The 25,532-nt window shown below is 45.8% G+C and overlaps 3 protein-coding genes across 3 annotated transcripts in view; all 3 read right to left on the bottom strand.

Moving 5' to 3' along the window:
• atp8b2 (ATPase phospholipid transporting 8B2) overlaps positions 1 to 12,630 on the bottom strand; it is a gene marked incomplete at its 5' end in the record, with an annotated part of 22,649 nt that extends 10,019 nt beyond the window's left edge. The window contains 16 exons of the mRNA XM_083678721.1: positions 87 to 275; positions 508 to 667; positions 800 to 834; positions 984 to 1,071; positions 1,224 to 1,344; positions 2,278 to 2,474; positions 2,579 to 2,667; positions 2,827 to 2,985; positions 3,487 to 3,566; positions 3,661 to 3,731; positions 5,394 to 5,466; positions 5,661 to 5,722; positions 5,942 to 6,040; positions 6,684 to 6,797; positions 6,972 to 7,030; positions 12,522 to 12,630. Coding sequence (XP_083534847.1) covers positions 87 to 275; positions 508 to 667; positions 800 to 834; positions 984 to 1,071; positions 1,224 to 1,344; positions 2,278 to 2,474; positions 2,579 to 2,667; positions 2,827 to 2,985; positions 3,487 to 3,566; positions 3,661 to 3,731; positions 5,394 to 5,466; positions 5,661 to 5,722; positions 5,942 to 6,040; positions 6,684 to 6,797; positions 6,972 to 7,030; positions 12,522 to 12,630 — 1,705 coding nt within the window. The remainder of the gene's footprint in view (positions 1 to 86; positions 276 to 507; positions 668 to 799; positions 835 to 983; positions 1,072 to 1,223; positions 1,345 to 2,277; positions 2,475 to 2,578; positions 2,668 to 2,826; positions 2,986 to 3,486; positions 3,567 to 3,660; positions 3,732 to 5,393; positions 5,467 to 5,660; positions 5,723 to 5,941; positions 6,041 to 6,683; positions 6,798 to 6,971; positions 7,031 to 12,521) is intronic.
• A 5,309-nt stretch (positions 12,631 to 17,939) lies between these two features.
• Positions 17,940 to 19,862, bottom strand: LOC310810834 (aquaporin-10-like). Its single transcript, XM_083678690.1, has 4 exons — positions 19,701 to 19,862; positions 19,016 to 19,134; positions 18,487 to 18,704; positions 17,940 to 18,269 (listed from the first exon to the last, which is right to left on the bottom strand). The coding sequence occupies exons 1-4, from the start codon at positions 19,804 to 19,806 to the stop codon at positions 18,008 to 18,010; spliced, it is 705 nt and encodes a 234-aa protein (XP_083534816.1). The 5' UTR covers positions 19,807 to 19,862; the 3' UTR covers positions 17,940 to 18,007.
• A 1,626-nt stretch (positions 19,863 to 21,488) lies between these two features.
• Positions 21,489 to 25,532, bottom strand: aqp10a (aquaporin 10a; the record flags this gene model as incomplete). The annotated part of the gene is made up of 6 exons (XM_083678645.1): positions 21,489 to 22,151; positions 22,332 to 22,549; positions 22,682 to 22,800; positions 23,746 to 23,883; positions 24,529 to 24,655; positions 25,422 to 25,532. 6 exons carry the CDS (start codon positions 25,530 to 25,532, stop codon positions 21,941 to 21,943), a joined length of 924 nt encoding a protein of 307 aa, XP_083534771.1. The 3' UTR covers positions 21,489 to 21,940.

Here is a 25,532-nt window from a genome sequence, read left to right as displayed (position 1 = left end):
TCCAGCATGGTGGAGTGACACAATGTTTGTGTGTGTGTGTGTGTGTGTGTGTGTGTGTGTGTGTGTGTGTATGTGTGTGTGTGTACCTATAACAGACATCCTCTTCCGTATGTTGTTGAAGTCCAGTATAGCCAGAAGTGTGTAAGTGACGGGGCGTCCCAGCTCAGTCACCGTCACCGTCCCAGGGGTCCGAGAACGGAACACGAAGCCGAAGTTACGAGCCGCCGTCACCAAAGCCCCCTCATCTGGTGACTGAGCCTTGTACACCAGCGCTCCTACAGTAGAGGGACAGAGACATGGAGGGGTAGAGGGAGGTAGAGAGGGAGATAGAGAGAGAGAGATTATATTTAAGTTATTTACAAACACATTTTGCTTTGAAGACATTTCTACATGACTTCCTCCTCTATGCCCATTCCCCTTCTCTCCCTCTACTATCCCGTATCTCTCTCTTCATCCATCTTCCCCATCTTCTTCTTCCCTCCATCTCTCTCTCTCTCTCTCTCTCACCCTCGCTCTTCTCCTCACTCATCACTGTGTGACAGAGTGACAGCAGACGGAAGAACTCATGAGTGTGGGGGTCTCCCAGCTTCACAGACTCCAGCAGAGCATCGTCATAGAAACAAAACCCTGGGTCCGCCAGGGGGTTGAACGTGGAGAAGTCCAACCTCTGGAGAGAGAGAGAGAAAGAGAGAGAGAGATGGGTACTCAAGGTAATAAACTAGTGCACAGTGCCAGTGTGTGTGTGTGTGTGTGTGTGTGTGTGTGCGTGTGTTTGGGGGAAGTGAGAATCATATATTACCTTTGGCTGTGTTCCTAGTGTGTCCATCACCTCACCTGAGAATCAAACACACACACTTACAATCAGAGCTCACCAGCACCACAAGGATGTTCAATGTGTGTATACATGTGTGTATGTGTGTGTGTGTGTGTGTGTGTTTGTGTGTGTGTGTGTGTGTGTGTGTGTGTGTACTGTACTTATGTACCATAGGCATGTCCATTGATAGAGCACTTGTTGAAGCTCATTATGTTCTGAGTAAGAGTTCCAGTCTTGTCGCTGAAGATGTACTCCACCTAAATTGAACGATTAACATGAATAAAGCACCTTTCACAGGGTCTTAAAGTAATGCGCACTTGAAACGTGACTGGACTGTTGGACAAATAATAATTCAGAGTTAAACATGCATGTGAGAGTCATTTCTATGTCACCAGTGTGTGTGACCCACCTGCCCCAGTTCCTCATTGAGAGTGGTGGTTCTAGCCTCAGCCGCTGTACAGCACCGCGGGCAAAACATCTTCCTGTCCCAGTTAATAAAGTAACTATGTCCCAGCCTAATAACCTCCACACTGAGACAGAGAGAGAGAGGGTGGGAGAGAGAGGGAAATAGAGAGAGAGAGAGAGAGAGGGGAGGAAAAAGAAAGAGGGGGGTGGGGGAGAGAAATGTGAGTGGTGATCTAAATTCTCTAGCGGAAGATTCCTCGTGGATATATTGATATTGCAGGCCAACAGTCACGTGACACATATACGCCCATAACAAAGACGGGCACAATAGTATAATGAAAAGCAACAGTAGTGTGATGATGTCATACACATATATTAGTATGAGTCAGTACCACACAATAACATTAGTCACACTTTAGTGTTCCAGTCAGGACTCAGTACACTTCATAGGCTGCTAGTGGGCGAGTTTAGGATTTAGGGGTGTAAAGAATCATCCGAGGGTGGGATAGGTGCATTGGCTTTCTTTTGGGGGACACAGCCGCAGCTCTCTTTCTTACCTGATGGGGGTGCTCTCTGAGGACAACGTGAACAAACGAAACAAACAAACCGTCAACACAACAAATGAAAAAAAGGGTAAAAGCAAGATCAACAATAAAGAACAATATGAGAAAACAAAGTTCATAGCAAAGGTGATGCAAATCAGATACTGGAATTGGCCGAAAAACAAGTGGAGGAGTTGTGTCTTGTTGTGTCTTGTAAATAAAGGCTTGACGCATCAGGCCTGACTCACTGGTTTCCTCATTGCTTATTCTCCTGCTCTCACTGTTCTCTGACTAAGAGAGGAGTCACTGTATTCTAAAGGACATGTAATGGAAGTATTTTTGTCGATGATGTGACTTAGAGAGGTCGTTACCAGACATCGAGGGCTTATTAACTGACTTAGAGAAATCATTACCAGACAAAAAGGTTCTTATTACCTGAGAGAGAGGTTGTTACCAGACATAGAGGGCTTATTACCTGACATAGAGAGTTGTTACCAGACATAGAGGGCTTATTACCTGACATAGAGGGAGATGGGTACCACAGTGTTGAGGATGATGACGTAGGACCAGAAGGAGAGGAAGGCGGAGAAGAGGAAGTTGTCGACGGGGAGGTTCCATGGGAGGTAGCTCTGGAACAGGGAGCCCACCTCTCTCTCCCATACGGCGTTCCCCACCGCCAGGATCACCCCCATACACACCAGAAAACCAAAGATCTGACAAGGTGGAGGAAGAAGTCATGGTTAAGGCACAAAGCACCCAATTAAAAAAAAAAAAAAAGGATGAGCTCATAAAAGTTGAGAGATTTGGGATTTCCTACCCAGAGGACCAGGGTGTTCATCAGACGGTCGATGCTTGTTCGTTTAAACTTGGTGCGACCGCTGTTCTGCATCAGCTTGGTGTCTGGACCTGGCTCAGAGACATGGAGAGAGGGTCAGAGACACGCACACACGTACACACACGCAAGCACGCGCGCCTGCCCACACCCACGCCCACATGCTCACACACACACACACACACACACACACACACACACACACACACACACACACACACACACGCACGCACCTGCGAATATGACAAGGCCGTAGCAGGTCTCAGTGTTGCGGAGGACACAGCCTCGTAGCAGCATGTTCTGGTTGCTCAGGCTGCATTTACTGTCTCTCCAATAGAGAGTCCCACAGAAACGGTCCAGCTTGTTATTGGGCGGCTCACACACCACCTCACCTGCACAGGTGAAACATCACCTTTAACATCAGTATATCAGCAACAGTGCAACCTTGCATAGATCGGTTTAACACACACACACACACACACACACACACACACACACACACAAACCCAAACACACACACACCAGCTACAGTAGAAACCTGATAGGAAGCAATGTGTGGGATGGATTGCTGCAGTAATGCTTATTCTGCAGAGCAGGTGAGGAGTGGGTGTGTGGGTGTTCCATGCTGACGAAGAGTCTGTGTTTGACTGTGTGTGTCTGTGGGCGGGTGGAGAGGCTGTGGGGTGTTAAGTGCTGACGAGGGAGGGAAGAGAAGGCAGTGTGTGTGTGTGTGTGTGTGTGTGTGTGTGTGTGTGTGTGTGTGTGTGTGTGTGTGTGCGACGGTGGGTGCTAAGTGTTCAGTTGCAGAGCAAACCTGCTGACCTAAGTGGTGTGAAACGATGGACATTGTGTGAAGAAAAGACAGAGAGAAGGAGAAGGGGGGGGGGGCCTACCATCAAACGTGGCCAGGTTATTGGGGTCTCCCAGCTCTGAGGTCACTGATAGAGACTGGCGTACCTTCATATTGGTCTCCCTGCAGAAGAACACAGAGTATTGGGAGGTTGTATACACAGTTATTGTGTGTTTTATTTGATTGTATTATACTGTACAGCAGTGTGTATTCTCACCCGTCTAGCTCTGCGGTTTCAATGTAACACAGCCCATGAGGTTCACTGCTAGCCAACAGGAGCAGGTCAGCCTACAGAGAGACAGCTGGGGTTAGCATCCGCTAAAAGAGCCTTGCTAATACAACAGCAGCATTAGCATTCGCTAACAAATGCTAACAAGACATTGATGATACAGTGGTAGCCAGTTAGCATCACTAAAACAACATTGCTAGTAGGCTAGTAGTAGTATAGCTAACATCTGTGTATAGTGCCAGAGGCATACTGTTAGAACTTTAAATTAGGAAATCTTTTGTTGTCTGCAAGCCTTTGAAAGCAGCATGAAATAGTGTTAATTAAAAGTGCACAGCTGAATGTATCAAACTATACCAATAAACAGAGGCCTACCAATCACATCTACAATATACACTCACTGGCCACTTTATTAGGTACACCTGTTCAACTGCTCGTTAACGCAAATATCTAATCAGCCAATCACATGGCAGCAACTCAATGCATTTAGGCACGTAGACATGGTCAAGACGACCTGCTGAAGTTCAAACCGAGCATCAGAATGGGGAAGAAAGGTGATTTAAGTGACTTTGAACGTGGCATGGTTGTTGGTGGTTGTTGCAGACGGGCTGGTCTGAGTATTTCAGAAACTGCTGATCTACTGGGATTTTCACGCACAACCATCTCTAGGGTTTACAGAGAATGGTCCGAAAAAGAGAAAATATCCAGTGAGCGGCAGTTCTCTGGGCGAAAATGCCTTGTTGATGCCAGTGGTCAGAGGAGAATGGCCAGACTGGTTCGAGATGATAGAAAGGCAACAGTAACTCAAATAACCACTCGTTACAACCAAGGTTTGCAGAAGACCATCTCTGAACGCACAACACGTCGAACCTTGAAGCAGATGGGCTACAGCAGCAGAAGACCACACCGGGTGCCACTCCTGTCAGCTAAGAACAGGTAACTGAGGCTACAATTCGCATGGGCTCACCAAAATTGGACAATAGAAGTTTAGAAAAACGTTGCCTGGTCTAATGAGTCTCGATTTCTACTGCGACATGAGAGATGGTAGGGTCAGAATTTGGCGTAAACAACATGAAAGCATGGATCCATCCTGCCTTGTATCAACAGTTCAGGCTGGTGGTGGTGGTGTAATGGTGTGGGGGATATTTTCTTGGCACACTTTGGGCCCCTTAGTACCAATGGAGCATTGTTTAAACGCCACAGCCTACCTGAGTATTGTTGCTGACCCTGTCCATCCCTTTATGACCACAGTGTACCCATCTTCTGATGGCTACTTCCAGCAGGATAACGCGCCATGTCACAAAGTTCAAATCATCTCAAACTGGTTTCTTGAACATGACAATGAGTTAATTGTACTCCAATGGCCTCCACAGTCACCAGATCTCAATTAAATAGAGCACCTTTGTGATGTGGTGGAATGGGAGATTCGCATCATGGATGTGCAGCTGACAAATCTGCAGCAACTGCGTGATGCTATCATGTCAATATGGACCAAAATCTCTGAGGAATGTTTCCAGCACCTTGTTGAATCTATGCCACAAAGAATTAAGGCAGTTCTGAAGGCAAAAGGGGGTCCAACCTGGTACTAGCAAGGTGTACCTGATAAAGTGGCCGGTGAGTGTATAAGGCGTTGCAAATGTTGTTTATTGGTGTGTGTGTGTGTGTGTGTGTGTGTGTGTGAGAGAGTGTACTACAGTATATCATGCTGAGTGTTAGTGACTTACTGCCACAAACTGGTTGTTCTCCAGTTTAATAATGTCACCCACTCGAACATTCATCCACTTTTCTTTCTGAAGACTGAAAGAGTGAGAGTGAGAGAGAAAGGGGGGGGGGGGGAGTATTGACAAACAGAGCAGAAGAGAGAAAAACCCTGTGATCAATCACATGTACAGTAATCGGGTGATCAGCACTGTGCATAGTGATAATCAATGATCCATATGACCAGTGACCAAGAGCAAAGTGATAATCGAGGGTGATAATTAGAGACTTACGAGCCGTGGATGAGGACCTGAGACTGGCGGTTGTTCACCTGGTTGTCACTCTTGTGACGAAACTGCAGGAGACACAGTTTACATTGGTTGATATGGGTGACTGGCCGGTCAGTGTTGTGAAGCATTTGTTTCATGTCCTGCAGATTTTGGTTTTGTGTCTTTTGTGTAGGGTTGTCAGGTTGCTCTTTGTTTGCGTAATCGATACTAGTAATCGGTGGCAACCTTAACTGCAGAGATGTAGTGTGTGTGTGTGTGTGTGTGTGTGTATAACAGCCACTCACATAGTCATCTGTAGCGTCCTTCACTGCAGTGATACTCAGCACCAGAACTAAAGGCACTATGGTGGTGAACCAGGAGAGAGACGAGATCTGAGGAATCAACTACAGTAGAGGGAGAGAGAGAGAGAGAGAGAGAGAGAGAGAGAGAGAGAGGGATTGGTGAGTTGAAAACACACACCTTATTGTGAACATTTCAAAATGTAACTTCCAGAGGTGGAGAAAGGAGAGAGGGGGAGAGGGAATGTGAATATGTGCTTACGATTGATAGAGAGAGAGAGAGAGAAAGCGAGAGGTCTTTCATTACAAAAACCTGCGTTAGCTTGTTGAAAGGGAGAGCAGAGTGAAGTATACTGTATCCTCACTCTTTAACAAATCCATGTCCTTCAGTGTGGTGCACTGTAAGCTGATAGCTGATAGCCCCTCATCTACACCATCCCCCCTTCAGCCTCCCTCCCTCTGCCCTGCCTACCTTCCTCAAACCTATACCTCCCTCCATCCCCATCTACCTTCCTCAAACCTATACCTCCCTCCATCCCCATCTACCTTCCTCAAACCTATACCTCCCTCCATCCCCATCTACCTTCCTCAAACCTATACCTCCCTCCATCCCCATCTACCTTCCTCAAACCTTCATCTCTCCATCTCCCCCGGACTCTCTTTTCCCTCCCTCCCTCCCTCCCACCCACTGCTCTCCTCCTCTCTCCCCCCTCCTGCTGAATCTCTCTTCTGTACTTCCTTCACTCACCTGCAGTATGAGCAGGAAGAGGAAGTAGGTGTTGGCCACTTCCTGGAACTGCTCAAACAAGTTGACGGGCAGAAAGGTGATGACGTTGTACTTTGATGTCACAATACAGTTACTCTGAGAGAGAGAGAGAGGGAGAGAGGGAGGGAGGGAGGGAGGGAGGGAGAAAGAGAGAGAGGTTAAAGCACTTTGGAGCAGCATTTTGGAGCATGCAAACACACACACACACACACACACACACACACACACACACACACACACACACACACACACACACACACACATACTTACAGCGTACTGGAACTTCTCGTTATATTCTCTGTCATTGGCCCGGACCCTCCTCTCCTCCTCTGAAGAAACACAGTCACACAACTATGAGACAACACAACTTTGATGAAAACACAATGCACGCCTGTTTATGTGATGGTGTATATGATTGGGCGATTAGTCAGACCTGAATCAATATCATTTATTCATCCATATCACCCCGACAACCAAGCCTCCCTCCACTGAGGGAGAATACACGAGGGAGAGATAAAGAGAGAGAAAGAGAGAGAAAGAGGGATGGAAAGAGGATGAGGCCTGATGTCGAAACTTGGATTTATGTCCAAATCAATGCAACCCACACACGCAAACACACACGCAAACACACACGCAAACACACACGCACACACAGACACACACACACACACACACACACACACACACACACACACACACACACAACACATCTGACAGAAAGTCAATTATAGTCTTTCAGTAATAAGCTCTCATTTGGCTGGTGCCTTTGTCCATTACTGACCAGACATGCAGCCCAGACCAGAGCCAAACAGTGTTTACTCACCACTGAAGAGTGTATGTGTGTGTGTGTGTGTGTGTGTGTGTGTGTGTGTGTGTGTGCGTGAGAGAGAGAACCCTGGGTCATTCATTCACACTCAGGAAACACATAGATAACCACATATGATGACTAGAACTTTGCAGGCAATAACAAATTAGTTAATCAGCTGTTTTACACCAACAGGGCACAAAACACCAATAAATTTGCACAAGCAGAAAAGACAAGGCCTATTACTTCTATTTCCTGCCATTTCCCCAAATCCTCACTCTTAATATCAAGAGAATATTTTTGCTCTCCCTTTCTCCTGCCTCTCCCTTTCTGTCTCTGTCTCTCTCTCACTCTCTGTTTTTGGGGTCTTTCTGAGTGTTTTGTGCTGATGCAGTGATGTTTGAGAGACTCTCCACTACCCCCCTCCCTCTCCCCATCCCCACCTCTATCTCCTCTAATATTGATGAGAGAGCTTTTAAAAATGAAATGACTACCCTGTTTAACCAGAGCACAGCACAAAAGTCCACACGCAAGCAGGCACACACACACACGCACACACACACACACACACACACACACACACACACACACACACACACAATTGTGTGCACTAGATGGGCCTGCCCTGCCCTGCCAAATAAAGTGTGAAAAAAGTGTATGAGGTGTGAGTGAAGTTCTCAGTACTAAAGATGGAGAGAAGGAGCAACTCTCATCTGAAATCCCCCAATAGAGAACGATACACCAGGCTAAGAATACCGATATGAAATACACACACACACACACGCACACACACACAGCAGCATGTATCACTCAAAAAGGATGCACTCATATATATAAATCTCCTGCACATGAATGTCAAACCACACACAGACCACACAGCTCCTGTCCTCTGAGGAGTTGAGACCTGCTACAGGGGGAGGAATCCACACACACACACACACACACACACACACACACACACACACACACACACACACACACACACACACACACACACACACACACACACACACACACACACACACACACACACACACACACACACACACACACACACACACACACACACACCCTCCCCGTCCATTTGCTGTGGTTTCCTGTCTCGTCTTGAGCCTCCCGAGAAATAGTGTCAGCCGCATCTGACTTGCCAACACTCATCTCTCATAATCACTCATATATACTCATCACCTGAATATACAAAAACACTTTGGTGCACAGTGAAGTCACACTTCAGTTCACTCACATGCATTCCCAGAGCATCAACTTGTATTGCTACATCCATGTACAGAGATAGAGTATGATCAACTACAGGCTTGTGGAGATGGAGATGCCATATCATCTAACAAGACTTCACCAAACCTTATTATGTGCCTTCAGGCTGTGTAGCTCACTCCAACAGCTCAGATGTGTGAACTGTACCAGTTCCCTAGGCGTAGGGCTCTGTGTCAGCGCCCATTCTGTATGTCTATAAACATCTGGGGGACATCAGCAGAATAGTCTTAGGGTGGCAGGGTTAGGGAAGGAGGGTTAGGAGGTAGGGTTAGAGTGGCAGGGTTAGGAAGGGAGGGTGGCAGGGTTAGGGTGGCAGGGTTAGGGAGGTAGGGTGGCAGGGTTAGGGTGGCAGGGTTAGGGAGGTAGGGTGGCAGGGTTAGGGTGGCAGGGTTAGGGAGGGAGGGTGGCAGAGTTAGGGTGGCAGGGTTAGGGAGAGACGGTTAGGGAGGTAGGGTGACAGGGGTAGGGAGGTATGGTGGCAGGGTTAGGGAGGTATGGTGGCAGGGTTAGGGTGGCAGGGTTAGGGAGGGACAGTTAGGGAGGTAGGGTTAGGGGGGAGGGTTAGGGTGGCAGGGTTAGGGAGGGACAGTTAGGGAGGTAGGGTTAGGGGGGAGGGTTAGGGTGGCAGGGTTAGGGTGGGAGGGTAAGGGAGGTAGGGTGGCTGGGTTAGGGTGGCAGGGTTAGGGAGGTAGGGTGGCAGGGTTAGGGTGGCAGGGTTAGGGGAGGCCTATATTAGGGCTATAGGGCATGGACACAGTATCTAAAACTCCCAAGCTCAGAGATCTGCTACTGTAATAAGAACATCCATACTATATTAATATCTATCGACTAGTAGTGTAGCCAGCTAGAGGGCCTGTGCACATGTCTGAGTTGACTATGGTTGATGCTGTTTGATATCTGCCCACACAATGGTATCTGAGCTCAACCTCTGTACACAGAGAGAGGATTCTATCCCCATCCCTACATCTCTCTCTCTCTTCTGCGCACTCTGCCTGCATCTAGGCTATTTGAAGGTCGTTATATATTGTTTACTTGGGGCACATGGCTGATTGGTATCTGTGCCAGCCTCTCTCTGTGAGTGTGCCAATCCTGCATTAACCCTCCCACCCCCCGCCCATCCCCAGAACACATTGGCATGCAGAAGACTACGGCCTGCCAACCCTAACCTTCCGTCAAAGCCCATCCTGCCACCAGCCGCAGTGCCAGCCTCAGCGCAAGCTAGATCCAGTCCAAACCTGTGAGTGTCTCTCTGCCTGGTCCATTAAGCATTTATACAGCCCTGTCAGCCTCAAGGGCACCAGCAGACCTATGCCAGCCTCAGCACCAGCCGGAGCTACGCAGCAGGCCAATATAAACCTATAAACCTTGATTACTGGGACAGCTGCAGCAGAGGGAGATGATTACATATGTCATCTATGTCAGTACTCATCTCAGACCATCTATACAGTAGCCTAATACAGCAGTTATGAAAATAGACATTCACACAGGATAGATGAGGTAGATGGGTAAGCGATAAAGTGTGTGTGTGTGTGTGTGTGTGTGTGTGTAAGTGATCTTGCAAGCAATAATGATTAGCATCCTCTTAGAGAGACAGTATGTGAGTGGAGGCAGGATGGATGGATCTGTGTTGTTAAAATAGTGAGGCTAATCAAGAAGAGAGCTCTCTTCTTCTCCCCCTTGTCTGTATTTGTTCCTCTCACCCTCTCTGTATCTTTAACACCCCTCTCCCTCTCTTCTCCCTCTCTTCTCCCTCTCTCTCTTTCACTCTATGACGGCACATGTCCTTGACTCACCCCATGACTCCCTTCACTCACTCACGCTTGCTTGCTCGCTCACACACACACACACACACACACACACACACACACACACACACACACACACACACACACACACACACACACATTTTATCGCTTACCCATCTACCTCATCTATCCTGTGTGAATGTCTATTTTCATAACTGCACAAACCATTATATGCTATATAAGAGAAATATGTTGACACATATAACCACATATGCTTGACTGTGGTCAGTTCAAATGTCCTGAGGCCTGAGGGGGAATGAATGTGAATTATTGTTCTACTGTTTAAAATGAATTACATCTTCAACTTCCCAGAACAAGAGGTCCTGCTATGTTTTTCTGTTACAAAATGTCCTTGTGGTGACATTTCAGTCCACACATGATCTAATTTGCCTCCCTCACCATTAGAGACATTTAGGGAAGCAGGAAGAATAACAAGGACACACTTACACCAGAGTAAGACTGGCTGATCCCATTAAAGATCACCACACACACACACACACACACACACACACACACACACACACACACACACACACACACACACAACACACACGAGTGAGATGGTGGTTGGCGCCTGTAGGATTGATCAGTATCTCAGCGACCTGGCCTCTCAGACAAGGACATCACTCACATACAGCACAAAGGCACTCAGATCAACACTGTCATTAACTATCATTCACAACTGTCATCTGATTCATATACAGTAAATCTGCATTATGACCAGCAATTCCACCTTTGAATGTTTTGCTGTTGTGCCGCATTCTGTGAAACTGGCGATGTTAAAAAGCTCTACATGAATGCAATCTAATCGATCAATTGATTGAAATGCATCTCTATACCGCACCAGTGAGCGTAGAGGTTGAACAACACTAACTAAAAACACAGAATCACTGAAACACCCAAACTTCATGACAAAGCTGAAATCAAACAAACTGCTGTAGGACTGGTCAAATGAGAAATGACAGTTGGTGTTGGAGAGAGAATATGACATTTGAAATCTTATTAGAATGATAATTTGTTGGAATGTTGCAGTTACAGGACCCTTGGTGATGTCATCCGTTTGAATACGTCAGAATGTTCGACAAAAATGGCATATGAAGTTCAATGAAGTTCTAATCTCCATTCTCCTCATGATGGTTATGGTCAAGGTCTGACTGGTGCCGTGTGGGAGGCAGTATAAGAGTTAGTGGAGCACAGACCCATGAGTACACACTAGATACACACAGGCCCTCACGCACAGACACACGCACAAGGTCATAGAAGTAGACTAGTGATTGACGCACACACACACAAATATGCACGCGCTGATGCACACACACACACACACACACACACACTCTCTCTCTCTCTCTCTCACTCACACACACACACACATACACACACACACACACACACACACACTCTCTCTCTCTCTCTCACTCACACACACACACACACACACACACACACACACACACACACACACACACACACACACACACACACACACACACACAATATCTAGGGCACTAATAGTACAAGGTCAGAGGAGTAAAACTGCTGGTGATGGTCAGTGACAGCAGTGGGTGTAAATGGACACAGAGCTAATATCTACTAGTGATTAGGAGACTGGGGTGTGAAAAACACTTCAGTGAGTGAGTGATGGGGCAAATGGGAATGAAGACTGATGCACAGATGAGGAGAGTATGTGGAATGGTTTATTCACATAACAAAGGATGCATCCAAGTCTGTGGTCAGACAACACACAAGATGGAGTTGCTTTACTGATCGGACAACATTAGGATGTTCCATGGTCATAATGGCAAATCAGACGCATCAAACGCAGTTTCCATCCATTTAACTTGACTGCGGACAGAAACAAACAGGCTACACACACAAGACTAGGCTACGCATCCTATGCAAACAGATCAATGACACAAGAGTTGAACACAGAAGTACCTGTCCCTTTCTTTTTCGCTTTAGCAGCATCGAGTCCTTGCTGTTTCTTCCGGTGTAGGGGAAGAACGATAGGGAACCACTTTTCGGGAATGTCTTTCGGAATAGTCATTTTGACTTTTCAAACCTAACGGCACTTTTAAATGATCGTTTACGGGCAGTTAGGTGCCCATGCTTCCGCTCACCACCTCGCGGAGACAAGCTGCGCAACTCTCTCCGGTCCGTCCCGTCCCGACTCATCCCATTATTGCCGCCCGCTCTCGCTCTCCTCTCTCGCTCTCGCTCTCCCACTCTCTCTCTCACTCTCCCACTCTCTCTCTCACTCTCTCTCTCTCTCCTCCCCTCTCTCTCGTTTTCCCTCCCCTGCCGCAGAAACGCTGAGGTCATTCGCTATGATGTTGTCCTGCCAGCTCCATTCTCTGTGATGCTGTAAGCGGTGCCTTCATGTCGCTATTACTGCACTGCTGACGCTGACAATTACCGATACTGCAAATGAGGAGTGCTACAGTAGTCCATATAACTGTATACAATATGTCGGTCTAATACAGTTACCTGGCGAAAATGGCTTTATGATTTAAAGTTACATCGTATAGCCCCTTGTTTGCCCATGGTTGTTCATGGTTTTGGTAGCAGATACGAGTTTGCTTATAGCGAAAATACAATTAACTTCATTAGACCTAGTATTTGAATGTATAATGTAACTTTCAGTTAGGGCTTTCAGTTATCCAACAGTTACATTGGTGTATTTGGAAATATTGCTCATCAAAACAACAGATATCTGTCAAACACAGTATGCAACCATAATTAATGGATATCAATTTCAGACGCAAAACCATCTCCTTGGTGCCTTCCCTGGCGCCAATAACATAAACATTGCCCGGTTCCTGCATTACATAATCGCGAAAGCTGTCCATTTGCCGAGGGTGTGAACCAATAGCAGGCTGCCGTTGAAGTTGTCAGGGCAACTGCCTCTCTGCAGGGATGTGCAAGAGAAACAGGTCAAAAGACGGAGAAGAAACTGGGCGCCATCTTGGATCTACTTGCAACATGAGCATGCAGCTGTGCTGGCATATTGAGCCAATGTGGCTTCCCACAGCAGTCCAGTTTCCTGAGTATTGGTAAGGTATGGGAGGGGAGAGGGGACACTGCAGAGGCTGGGCAAGGCAGGTGTCTGGGCATGTGCAGTCTTTGGGGAGTCTTGTGCCAATAGTAGACACGTCCTGACTGCTAAACACACACTTGATGTCTATTCACACACATCTCTCTGATACACACACACACATACGCACGCACGCACGCACACACGCACGCAAGCGCACACACACACACACACACACACACACACACACACACACACACACACACACATACACACACACACACACACACACACACACACACACACACACACACACACATTCTGTAAACATAAACAATACAGTTATCATGACTAAACTACTATAATTCTCCAGGCAGTCTGCACTTGACCTTGGCTTGCTGTAACAAATTAATATTTAACAGCATTCCCTTTAGTACCCAGTCTCAGTCTCTCTGCATACCTGTCTCACCCACTGTCCTGCATACAACATCTACCAGACAACATTACACAGCGGTCAGTTTATTGTATTGGTCAGTGGTGACACAGCGGTCAATACTGACCAATAGCCTGTACCGTAGCTTCAGTCTGAACTATCCCAGACCACAACCACATAGGAAATACTACCTCCTTGTTGCTTCTGTAGACCAGGGTCAGAAAGCATGAAACAGGATCACTTGAAACGGAGGAGGTACAACATCCAATATGAATGCCACATCCAATGAGAATGCATTTTTTTGGTTTATATTATAGACATGTTTTACCGTGATCCATTTTAGTTGGAAGACATTGGTTTACTTTTGAAAGCCTCCCTCCTGTGTGCAAACCTTACTTTTACTCATGATAGAAGAACTCAATGAGGACTGACCTGGAGGAGGCCTCTCTTTGAACATCTCCACTCTGCCAACGATCCTCCACTATGGCCCATGGGACTGTCTATAGGAGGAAGGATGGAGGGAGAGAAGAGGATGGCGAGAGGGGGGGAGCATGAATTGGATGAAGGAGGAAGGAGGAGGAGCAGCAGAGAGAAGAGAGTAGAGAAGAGGAGGAGAAGGGGAAAACACCAAAAAACGATGTCAACAGGATATTCAGAGTTAGAAACACACTCTCGACCAACTGACATTTCAAGACCTGGAATTAGCCCAGTTATTGTGTAATGTATAAGTGTATGTATAAGTCCCATATATACAGTAAGTACTTACTGTGAGTGGCCGTGAATGAGAGTAACTATAACTGTGAGTTTGGTTTCTGCAGATGTCTGTCCTGAGAGAAACTTAAAAAAAGGAACTGATCCCCCTGTTCCAAAACTACTCTCAACTCACTGTTAGACATACAGGGGCTATATGGATATCAGTCACATCAGAGATCTGAAAGCAGTACTGTATCTGGTGCTGCTTATGCAGATGCGTTCAGTCGTTTCTAATTGAATTCACGCTTAGTATAGTGGTGATATGATAACACATGGTCAGTGGGAGACTCCGAGACAGTCAGACAGGCAGTGTGAGCTTAGTGCCCCTCTCACAACATCAGACTGCAAGGCGACAGTACAGGCAGATCTCATAACTCGCAGAGAATACCAGCCTTACATACTGTAATAACTCTCTCTCTCACACGCACGCACGCACGCACGCACCCACCCACCCACCCACCCACACACCCACACACACACACACACACACACACACACACACACACACACACACACACACACACACACACACACACACACACCAGAACCCGTCTCTGGCTGAGCTCTAATGAGGAAATGACATTCAGCAGAGAGCAGCATCCGTCTGTGTGTGTGGCGCAGTCTGACTGATGAGTCTGGCCATTTTCAATCTTTCAGTCCACAGTGGATTATCCTCTACTTGCAAAGAGACAGCTTTAAAACTGCCTTAAATGTGACTTGCATTGCTGTAGATCAGTTAGACTACAGGCAGATGGAGGAGAGGAGAACGGGGGGGGGGGGGGGGGGGGTGAGAGATGCACCCCAGGCTGCCTCTGCCCTACAGTAGACAGAAGATGGGCTGTGGTAGATAGAAGATGGTGGTCGACAGGCAGTAGATGAAAGGTAGCAGCAGTGGGGCCTGAATCAATACTCCAGAGAAAGTGCTGCTCTCTCTCTCAAGGGGAGCGATCAGCTTTCAGCTCCAGCCTCCACCTCTCCCTCTCCCTCTCTGTCTGTAACCTCCATCTCTTTCTGCTACATTCACTTTGTCTCTCCATCCCCCCATTTATCTCACTGCCCCATCCCTGTCTTTCTACTGTATACCTCTCTCACCTTATCCCCCTGTCTGTCTCTACTGCTCTCTCTATTTCTCTGTTGCTATTTATCTCCCTCTCTCTGTGTACAGTGTGTGTGTATGTGTGTGTGTGTGTGTGTGTGTGTAGACACACAATTAAAGGTCAACACAAGAAAAAAGAGCAGTTTAGGCTGAATGCCAGAGAGTCTGGCCAATACAATGCATTTGAAATCAAGAGAAACTACCTGGCCTTTCTTTCCCTCCCTTCCACCCCTCTCACTCCGTCTCCATACCCCCCTCCATCTATTACTTCTCACCCTCCGTCCCTCCATCCCTCCCTCCCTCTGTGACTGGCTTCTTGTATTACCCCATGGACTGCAGTGCCCTTATGGAACAAGGCTTGCAGGCGGGGGAGTGAGAAACACCAGGGACACACTGAATATCTAAGCGCCTTTCTTGGCTGCTTGTCAGAATTCCTTTCAACTTTCACTGGAGTCTGGTGGAAGAATTTGAGGATATTAGAGCCTCAAAATCCCTGCTGAAAAATGCAACATGGCTTTGCCATGAATGGCAAGGCTCCACCTACTGCCCCCATCATTGAACAAAATATATATAATTACACAGATATTATAGTTCAAGCATCATCTAAGCAAACTCAAACACAGTAAAGCCATGTATGTTCTCCCCAAATCTCACAAGTTTGCTTGCTTTTTACACATCATTTGGGAATGGTGGAGGCTATTTATTTTTGCCATAACAGTACAGTATACTACATGTAGCAACTTCATACTCTAAAGTATCGTTAATCACATGTTTATATTTTAGTTGCTATGTAGAAGTTAAAAGTTCGTGAGTAGCTGGGGCAGGTGTATAAGTCTGTATAAATTAACGCGCGCGTTTACAGAAAGTAGAGCCTTCCTCGCCCCGACACAGACAGTCAACGTTCAATAGTCCCGCTGGAATGACATAACCTGGCTAGCATTCAACTTCTGTACTGTACATCAGATGGGCACTAGCTATCTTAATTAGCTGGCTAGCTGAGCAACAACCTACCTTTTCCGGTCCACGCTATGAGCACATTTCTGACAGCGACATCCTTGTCATCTCTCTTCCCGTGTTCATGCTGATTCTTGGGGTATGTTGAGGCGAATTGTCCTCGTAAGTAAGGCCACGGAGGTAGGAAGATACAGGCACTAGTAGGGATGCGCGGAAATAGACATGCTGGTGAGGTGAGAGAGGGTGCGTGCGGCCAGCCAGAGGGTAGAGAGGGGAAGGAGGGGCGATGTTTACCTCGACCACCCGGACATCCTACGCATTTTACAGTAAATGCGCTCATTTCATAGGCCCAATGCCCAATGCCAAAGGAATATGAAATATGAAAGTTGAAAATTTCATGTACTCACCAAAAAGTAGACTTCATAGATTTTCGTCTTGCTTTGAAAATGTTAGCTAATAATATTTGTTTTATATTGGATACCAAAACGTACTTATATAAACGTACCTATATCAAATGTTTATCAAATGTACCTGTCATTCATTTTCCTTACCCATTTTTACTGGGGCCTCACAAAAAATATCCAGGTTTACAATTATTATCAAAGGACAACGACTAGCCATGTGCTTTTTATTTGTATCGTATAGCTCCCTCTGCTGTTCTTTCAGGGGAGTGTCAATATGAAGCCGCAACATCTGCCCAGAGACGCACAATAACCTTGCACAGGGGAGCGCTTATGGGCAATTATTTCGACAATTTGCATAATGATGCTTCTGGGGTAATTCAGCTGGAGTGAAATTGTCCGCATAAAATCATGAGATGTTCCTTCTATAACTTAATGAGGCTGGAATACTGGCATAGGCTTTCCAGAGAGCTCCCAGGAGCAAAGTAAAAAACTGACTCCAGATCATTCACAATTCATTTATTCTTATTCTTGGCTTATAAAAGCTCCTTCAAAACAACCTCAACACACAAAGAATCAGTGTGTGACACAATGCCAAAATCGTACAACCATTATCATCCTTACCAACCATATACGTTACATCATCATTACTTTACAAATTGGTGGGAAGGGAAATAATGGAGGGATAGGGGAGAAGGGTGAGAGGTAGGTATAGAAGGAGGGAGTTTGGATGGGAGAAGATGGGAGGGACAGTTACACATTGTTGACTTTCTCCTGCAGTTGGACTGTCTTCTCTATGTCTATCTGAGTGTCCTTGGGGAAAGGTTTCCGACTGCTCATGCTCAGTTCCACTGCCTCCAGAGTGGGAGCCATTTTGTTCCTGAGGCAGAGTCCTTTGGGCTCTAGTTGCAGTACTGGGTGGTGCAGCTCTATGAAAAGTTGGTACAAAGCTGCACCCACCAGAGCCCCCAGGAACGGGGCAACCAGGGGTATCCAGAACCACCATCCTCCAGCACTGAGAGACAGACAGACAGACAGAGAAAGAGAAAGAGTGAGAGAGAGAGACAGACAGAGAGAGAGAGAAAGAGAGTTGTCAATGTCCGTTGTTTAGCAGACAGTGAATAGAGAACATTACAGTAGGCCTTTCAGCTTATGAAACTGCCCTATTTTGTTAATGACCAAGGCATGTGTGTGCGTGAATGTGTGTGTGTACACACTGGGTGTTGTCTCACCTGAAGACCTCCCCTCCCCAGCCAGCGATGTATGTGAATACCCTGGGCCCCAGGTCCCTGACTGGGTTAAGGGGGTAGCCACAGTTACCCCCCATGGACAGGCCAATGACGAACACTGCCAAGCCCGCCATCAGGGGCTCCAAGTGGGCAGGGGCCGCAGAGTTCCTCTTGTCCCCCAAGGACAACAAACACACCAGTAGAGTGGCAGTCCCTATCACCTGGGATGGGAGGGGAGGGAGAGGGAAAGGGATGGTTAGAGACAGAGAGTAGTGTAGAGAAGGGGAGGTTTGGGATGTGTGCCTCTGTTGTCCAGTTATCAGAGAGACAGACTGAAGTTACTAAATGTCATGCCTTTCCCATGACCTGTGTGCAATGCAATTCAGTGACAAATTCTCTCTCAAGTCACTTGATTTATATTCATTTGAATAGTCATAGTATCTCCCAAAAAGGATAGATATGTTCAGATAAAGCGAATGAAACACTTCCTTTAAGGCTCATACAGTTGTTAGTGTTCTCAGGTGAGACCCACCTGGTCTATGAAGCCGTTCCATATGCTGAGGTAGTCTGCAGGGTAGGTGGCAAAGATTCTGGCGGTGGCAGTGGCACCAGTCACTGTCAGATTCCCCTCGGAGTAGTACATGATGGCATCTACACACACAGACCAGAGAGAGACACAGTATATCAGAGAGACACATATCTAATGTATGTTTTCTTGTGAATAGGCCCCCAAATATAGCCTGGTCACAACCTTGGAGAAACAGCGTATCCTGTTAACATGCTTCATTGTAACAGCAGTGCTGTTACTACTGAAGTATTATCTTATTATTCACAATGGCACATCTTCTAAAATGCTACTTTTTCACTCCTTAATAAAGCACTTTTTGTGCGTGTTTTTCTGTTTGCCTCTTTGCCTTCAAAACAACCAAACAAAGCTTGTGTACTGTAGCAGGGTTCAAAGCTGAGTGTGCTGGAAAACCTTGTCAGTGCATAGGATATAGATGTGTGGGGCTTAATTGAATTTCTTGTCTTTTTCTGCTATTCCCAAATCTATATGTCACTTAAAACTTTTTTTTTGTTGCATTTACATACAGTATTCACTTAGACACATAGACTCAATTTCTAATGAATGTAGTGTTTTGTGATAACTCAGTCTGTGTGTGTGTGTGTGCGTGTGTGTTTGTGTCTTAACAGCCCAGTGTATCACAGTTACTTACCGTAGTAAAGGGCATAGATGGTAGCAGCCCCCAGGAAGGATCCCAGCAGCTGGAACAGAGTGTAGAGGGGGAACTTCCTCCACTGGAATCTGCCCAACACACACATACTAAACGAGACAGCAGGGTTCAGCTGGGCTCCTACAGAGAGAGAGAACACATGTACACTTAACACAGGTTCTATAACAGCCTCAAATATTTTGTTTTTACAGGATAAATATCAGCCTGGTTGCCCCCGGTCTGTTTACACTATTAGCCAACTCCTATCACTGTCGTTCTCATGTTTGCTATACAAATCTGGGGAGACCAGGCTAAATTAATGTCTGATGTTCCATCAAACCAGACCAGAGCCCTTACCTGACACGCCACGTGTGATGTACATGGCAAAGGTGGTAGCAAAAGAGAAGGCAAAAGTAGTTGACAGGTATTCCCCCTTCCCCCTACTAGTGATGGTTTGGGCCATGGAACCTAGACCAAATAACTACAGAAGTAACCACACAAGGTTTTAAATGTGTTTACATGATGATAAATACATTATTAAAAGATAGTTTGATGATGAAGAGGATAATATAAACAATAAATGCATTACTAAAAGATAGTTTGATCATGAAGAGGAGAATGTAAACACACATGCAACGTCTGAACCACCTCACATTTATACACATTATTGTGCTGATATGAACTCATACACCTTCTTTTTAACTGAAACATAGATGAACTAAACATAGATTAACCAGGCAAATTGGTCGAGAACATCTACTCATCAGTGACTATAAAAGGGTTCTCATTTACAATGACAACGTGGCAAGGAAACCAAAACACAGCAATACAATAAAACATGAACAAAAGAGAACATTAAAAGAGTAATACTCACAATCATAATGTAGACTCCCAGACACTCTGCTAGACACTCTCTGAACAGGGGCTTCATGTTGCTGAACCAGCCTTGTGTCTTCCCCATCTCTCTCTCACACACACACACTTCTACACTGACAAACAGGTGCTCTGACCAGCAGGGTGAGAGAGAGAAAGTTAACACACGCTTCGACAGCTGGTACTGTAGGACTCTCTACCTGACTGACAGACAGAGCATAGATAGAATAAATAATGTGATACAATGAAATGTTAAACTGCAAGCCCACACTAAACCCTGTGTGCTATGATAGCCTACTGGAAGATCTCTGATGGATTCAAAGGGCCAAAGTAAGCATCTAAAGCACACAGAAAACCATGGATACTCCACACTGACACACTGGTAATCTGGACACAGTCAACCGCTAAAGTGAATCCTCAACATAAAAGTCCCAAACCTTTTTGTAAAGTATTTGTTTGTCTCTAATCCTCCTATCGTACAGTATGTCCAGTAAGACTGTCTTTCGGAGTGAGGTGCTTTGGTTCTTTGAGAGGACTCATTTTAAAGGCCCCAGAGGTGAAATGCTACAATAGGTCTAGATGGAGAGAGAGAGAGAGAGAGAGAGAGAGAGAGAGAGAGAGAGAGAGAGAGAGAGAGAGAGAGAGACAAGGTGCAGATGACTGGGAAATGGAGAGATGAGAATTGAAACATTTGATATTATTATCAATCTGAATACAGTAGGCCATGGCCATGTCTCATCATGTCACAAGATGTTATTGTTTGATTCAATTTCACATGACGACCCTGGTCACGTTGAAACTGCTGTGGTGTACAAAAGAAATATACAGGTTTTTCATTTAGCATAAAACAATAATTGTTTATTTTCAGGATCAACTTGACAGATCTCATCAAACCTATTAACTGTCCATACAACATGAGCAACTTCTATGAAACAATAGACAAAAATCAGTGCTTGAAATGAATGAATGAAGCACAACCATCAGAAGCACAACCATCAGATCATAAAGCATACAGAATAAACTAGAACATCTATTTCTCCTTTCATAGCTGCTTCCGTCCAACATGCTGGCTCACAATCCTGATCAACAACATACTGTACATTGCTGCATTCACAACAACAGGAAAGAGAAGTACGTTTACCTACTCCTGTCAACAGGTGGCCTCACTTGGGAGAGCATGGTTCCCGCTGGGACCATATACTGGTCACCAAAAATGTATAAAAGCATCAGCTAAATGGCATATATTATATTATATTACATATTGAACAATCAGACATGAGCCACCCCACAGTCACACATGGTTGGATGTGGGTCAGACATGATTAGACACAGACACCTCTCACCCATGTTCCAACAGTAAACCTTCTCCTCTAAAGAGCAGCCATTTTGAGCTCCATCTCCTCCTTCTTGGTTTTAGGGAGCTGCCTCCAGTCCTCAGTGAAGTCCGTTAAGGAAGGGGGTTCTGTTGGGGGATCAATGTCTGGGAGGTGCCACTGGATAAAGAGCAAGTACATCAAAGAACCCACCAATCCCCCTAGCATAGGAGCCACAAGAGGCACCCAGAACCAGTAGTTATAGCACCTGAAGAGACAGACAGAGAGAGAGAGAGGGAGAGAGATAGGGGGCTGTTAGAGATATCAAAGCCTCTTTAAAGGCACAAATGTGTGTGTGTGTGTGTGTGTGTGTGTGTGTGTGTGTGTGTGTGTGTGTGTGTGTGTGTGTGTGTGTATGTGTGTGTGTGTATGTGTGCGAGTCACGTACGTGAACACCTCGGTGCTCCAGCCTGCAGTCAGTGTAAAGAGGCGTGGCCCCAGGTCACGGGCGGGGTTTATTGCGCCACCACAATTGGACGACATCGACATGGCAATCCCCAGGACAACCACAGCAACAATGGGTGGGATCAGAGCCGAGGGGGCGGGGCTGTTCTTCTGGTCATCCAATGGGAGGATACACAGCATCAACATGGCAGTGCCCACCACCTATAGGACACAAAACACAGCTAGAATAGGTGATATATCATGATAAATCATGCCAACATTTACAATGGGAACAGCATACTTCAGAACAACATACTTCATACTCCTTCTCCCTGTTAGGGAGAGGGAAAGTACCTGGTCCAGGAAGCTGCTGCTGAGAGAGATGTGCTCTGAAGGATATGTGGCAAAGATGGATGCTGTCTCGTTAGGACCATACACCGTCAACACCCCCCCACTAAACTCCATTATAGCCTCTGAGAAAGAGAGAGAGAGAGATGGGGGGGGGGGGGGGGGGGGGGGGGGGTAGTATGTGACATGCATGGGATACTTTATCAGTGTCAATAAAAGCTGGAGTTGAGTTACACTGTAAGGTGACATTCCTCTGATTGAGACCCTCTGGAGTATGTGTGTGTCAATATGTATGCACTGTTGGGGAGTACTGTCGTTCCACTACATGTAGCTCAACTATTAGTTTAACTACATTTTGCTGTAGCTTGGTAGTGTTTTCAGTAGTTAACTCCTTTTTTGCCATGTAGCAGTGCAGCAGTGCAATGAGCTACTGTCATTACTTACTACATATTACCCCCAAAAGCAAAAAATAAATAGGATATTTAACTATTATTCCAGCCATTGAACTTTCAAAGTCCCTACGATTTATTCCCTCACTGCTTCCCATCTCCCCACTTTGCTTCACCTCACCTGTTTTTATCTTTCTCAGTGATTTCTGTAATGGCTGTAGTACGCAGTCAGAGGACTCAAATGCACGACTCAGGGACAACAACTAAAATCCAAAAGAATAGTCTTTAATTCCAAATAGCAGGGGTCGGTACACAGGTAGACAGTCAATGGGTAGGCAGATAGTCCGATAAAGAGTAGGCAAAGCAGAGTACGAATAAACTATCAGAGTACGAATAAACAAACTTTTCAGTCATTGACGTTTCAGTCATTTCAGTTTCTTTCATACCGACTAGACATCTTTCATTAACTGACTGTTGTGTGTTGGATGAAGTAGTTTCGATGTAGTGAACTACTTTTTCAAAGTACAGTATCTTTAGTTTGACAAACTAGCTTTCTCTCAAGGGTAGCTTTAGTGTAGTTCAACTTCTTCGCTTGTAAAGTAATTGGTAATTTAGTTAAATACATTTTCTGAGTAGCTTCCCCAACAGTTTGTGTATGTGTGCGTAGTGTGTGAGACTGACCGTAGTAGACCAGGTAGACCAGGGCTGAGGCCAGGTACGCTCCCAGCACCTGACAGAGGGAGTAGGGCAGCAGCTTATACCAGCACAACTTCCCCAACACACAGAAACTCAGAGACACTGCTGGGTTCAGGTGGGCTCCTACAGAGGGGTGAGAGAGCCAGAGAGAAGGATAGAGGAGGGGGGAAGGGGGGATATGCAGAGATAGGGAGGTTAGAGGAGAGAAAGAAATAAGATTGGGAAGGGGTCATGACATATATTGTTTATGATCTATTAACATTCAACGCTAACCCTGATTACTGTGAGTGAGAGTGTCGGTGTATGGGACTTTGGAGAGTTCTGGCCAAGGTCTCAGCCGTGTCTCCCTGTGTCCCAGTCTAATGCATGATGATGACTCACCAGAGCTCTGGAGAGGCTGTGTGTTATAAATCACGACAGTGCTCAGCTCAGTGAGTGACTGCAGTAATGGTCATAAGTCACTGTGTAGCACTGTGGGCAGTCAGTATTACCTCTACTCTACATCTGTTACTGTTGCCAAAACTGCCATTGAGGGTGGAATAATCGTGTGGGTATTTAGGTAAAAGAGTATAATAAAACACTAATGCAATAAAGCTTTGAACTGTTGTATTTGTTTGAGGGTGAATGTGGCCAGACTGCCTTCAATGGGCTGTATACTGTACAGTATGTGTGTTGCATTTATATTTATGCATTTATGATAATACATGGAACTGAGTGAGGGATGAGGGTTGGCAGGGTGGGAGTGAATGCCAGATAGCTGGTGTTTACCTGAGACACCCTTGCAGAGGTACATGGCTGACATGACTCCCACAGAGAAGGCCATGTTGACTGATAGGAACTGGCCTTTGGTCTCTCTGCTGGTCTTGACCTGGGCTGCAGCAGAACAGCCAAACAACTACATCACAAAGGAGGAGAGAGAGGATGACAATGGGGAGAGAGCTCAAGAGAGTTACTGTAACCTACAGGACAACCAGTTCTAGGAAGTGCATTCCGTGGCTTTATTAGCAAGGTCACCACACACCCACACGCACGCACGCACGCACGCACGCACGCACGCACGCACGCACGCACGCACGCACGCTATCAATATTGCACATACCAACTCACTCACTGGACAGTCAGTAAACATATGCAGTAAAAAGAACACTCCCTATTAATCCCTTTCCCTCTTTCTTTGCTCCTAATCTCATCAATTAGGCACAACACTCTTAATTACTGCCTGTAATAAAAGCAGAGTTATCTGAGCCGGTACATGACCCACAAAGTAATAAAGTTGCAGTACGAATGTGAAAGAGATAATATAAGATAACAATATAAGAAACGTATCAATCAGCCACGTCAGGTAAGAAACTCTGGTAATACGTCTCATTATTACAGATGAATAAATAACATTATCATAGATTAATACAGTCTGTAAATCAACACAAGCAACCTCTACACAACACATATAATTTAACCTCAGTGCAACACCTGGTTTTAATATCGACAATTTAGAGGGTTATACAGTACAGATACAATATGTCCTGTTACATTGACATTGTAGTGTTTTACTTATCTTGTGTATATTATTTTGAAATGATCACGTGCACTCTATTTGTGATTGAACCTGCGTAACAAAAGTCAAAGTAAATGCCAATTCACACCACATAGACTATACTCACCAGCAGCACAAAGGTTCCCAGCAGCTCTCCCATGCACTCCCGGACAAGTGGGTTCCTCACTCTCAGAGTCAGCTTTAACACCGTCCTTGGATTGGGGTTAGACTGATGCAT

This window comes from Argentina silus, assembly GCF_951799395.1.
Source record: "Argentina silus genome assembly, chromosome: 10".
In the NCBI taxonomy this organism is placed as follows: Eukaryota; Metazoa; Chordata; class Actinopteri; order Argentiniformes; family Argentinidae; genus Argentina; species Argentina silus.
This window is presented reverse-complemented; position numbering and strand designations above follow the sequence as displayed.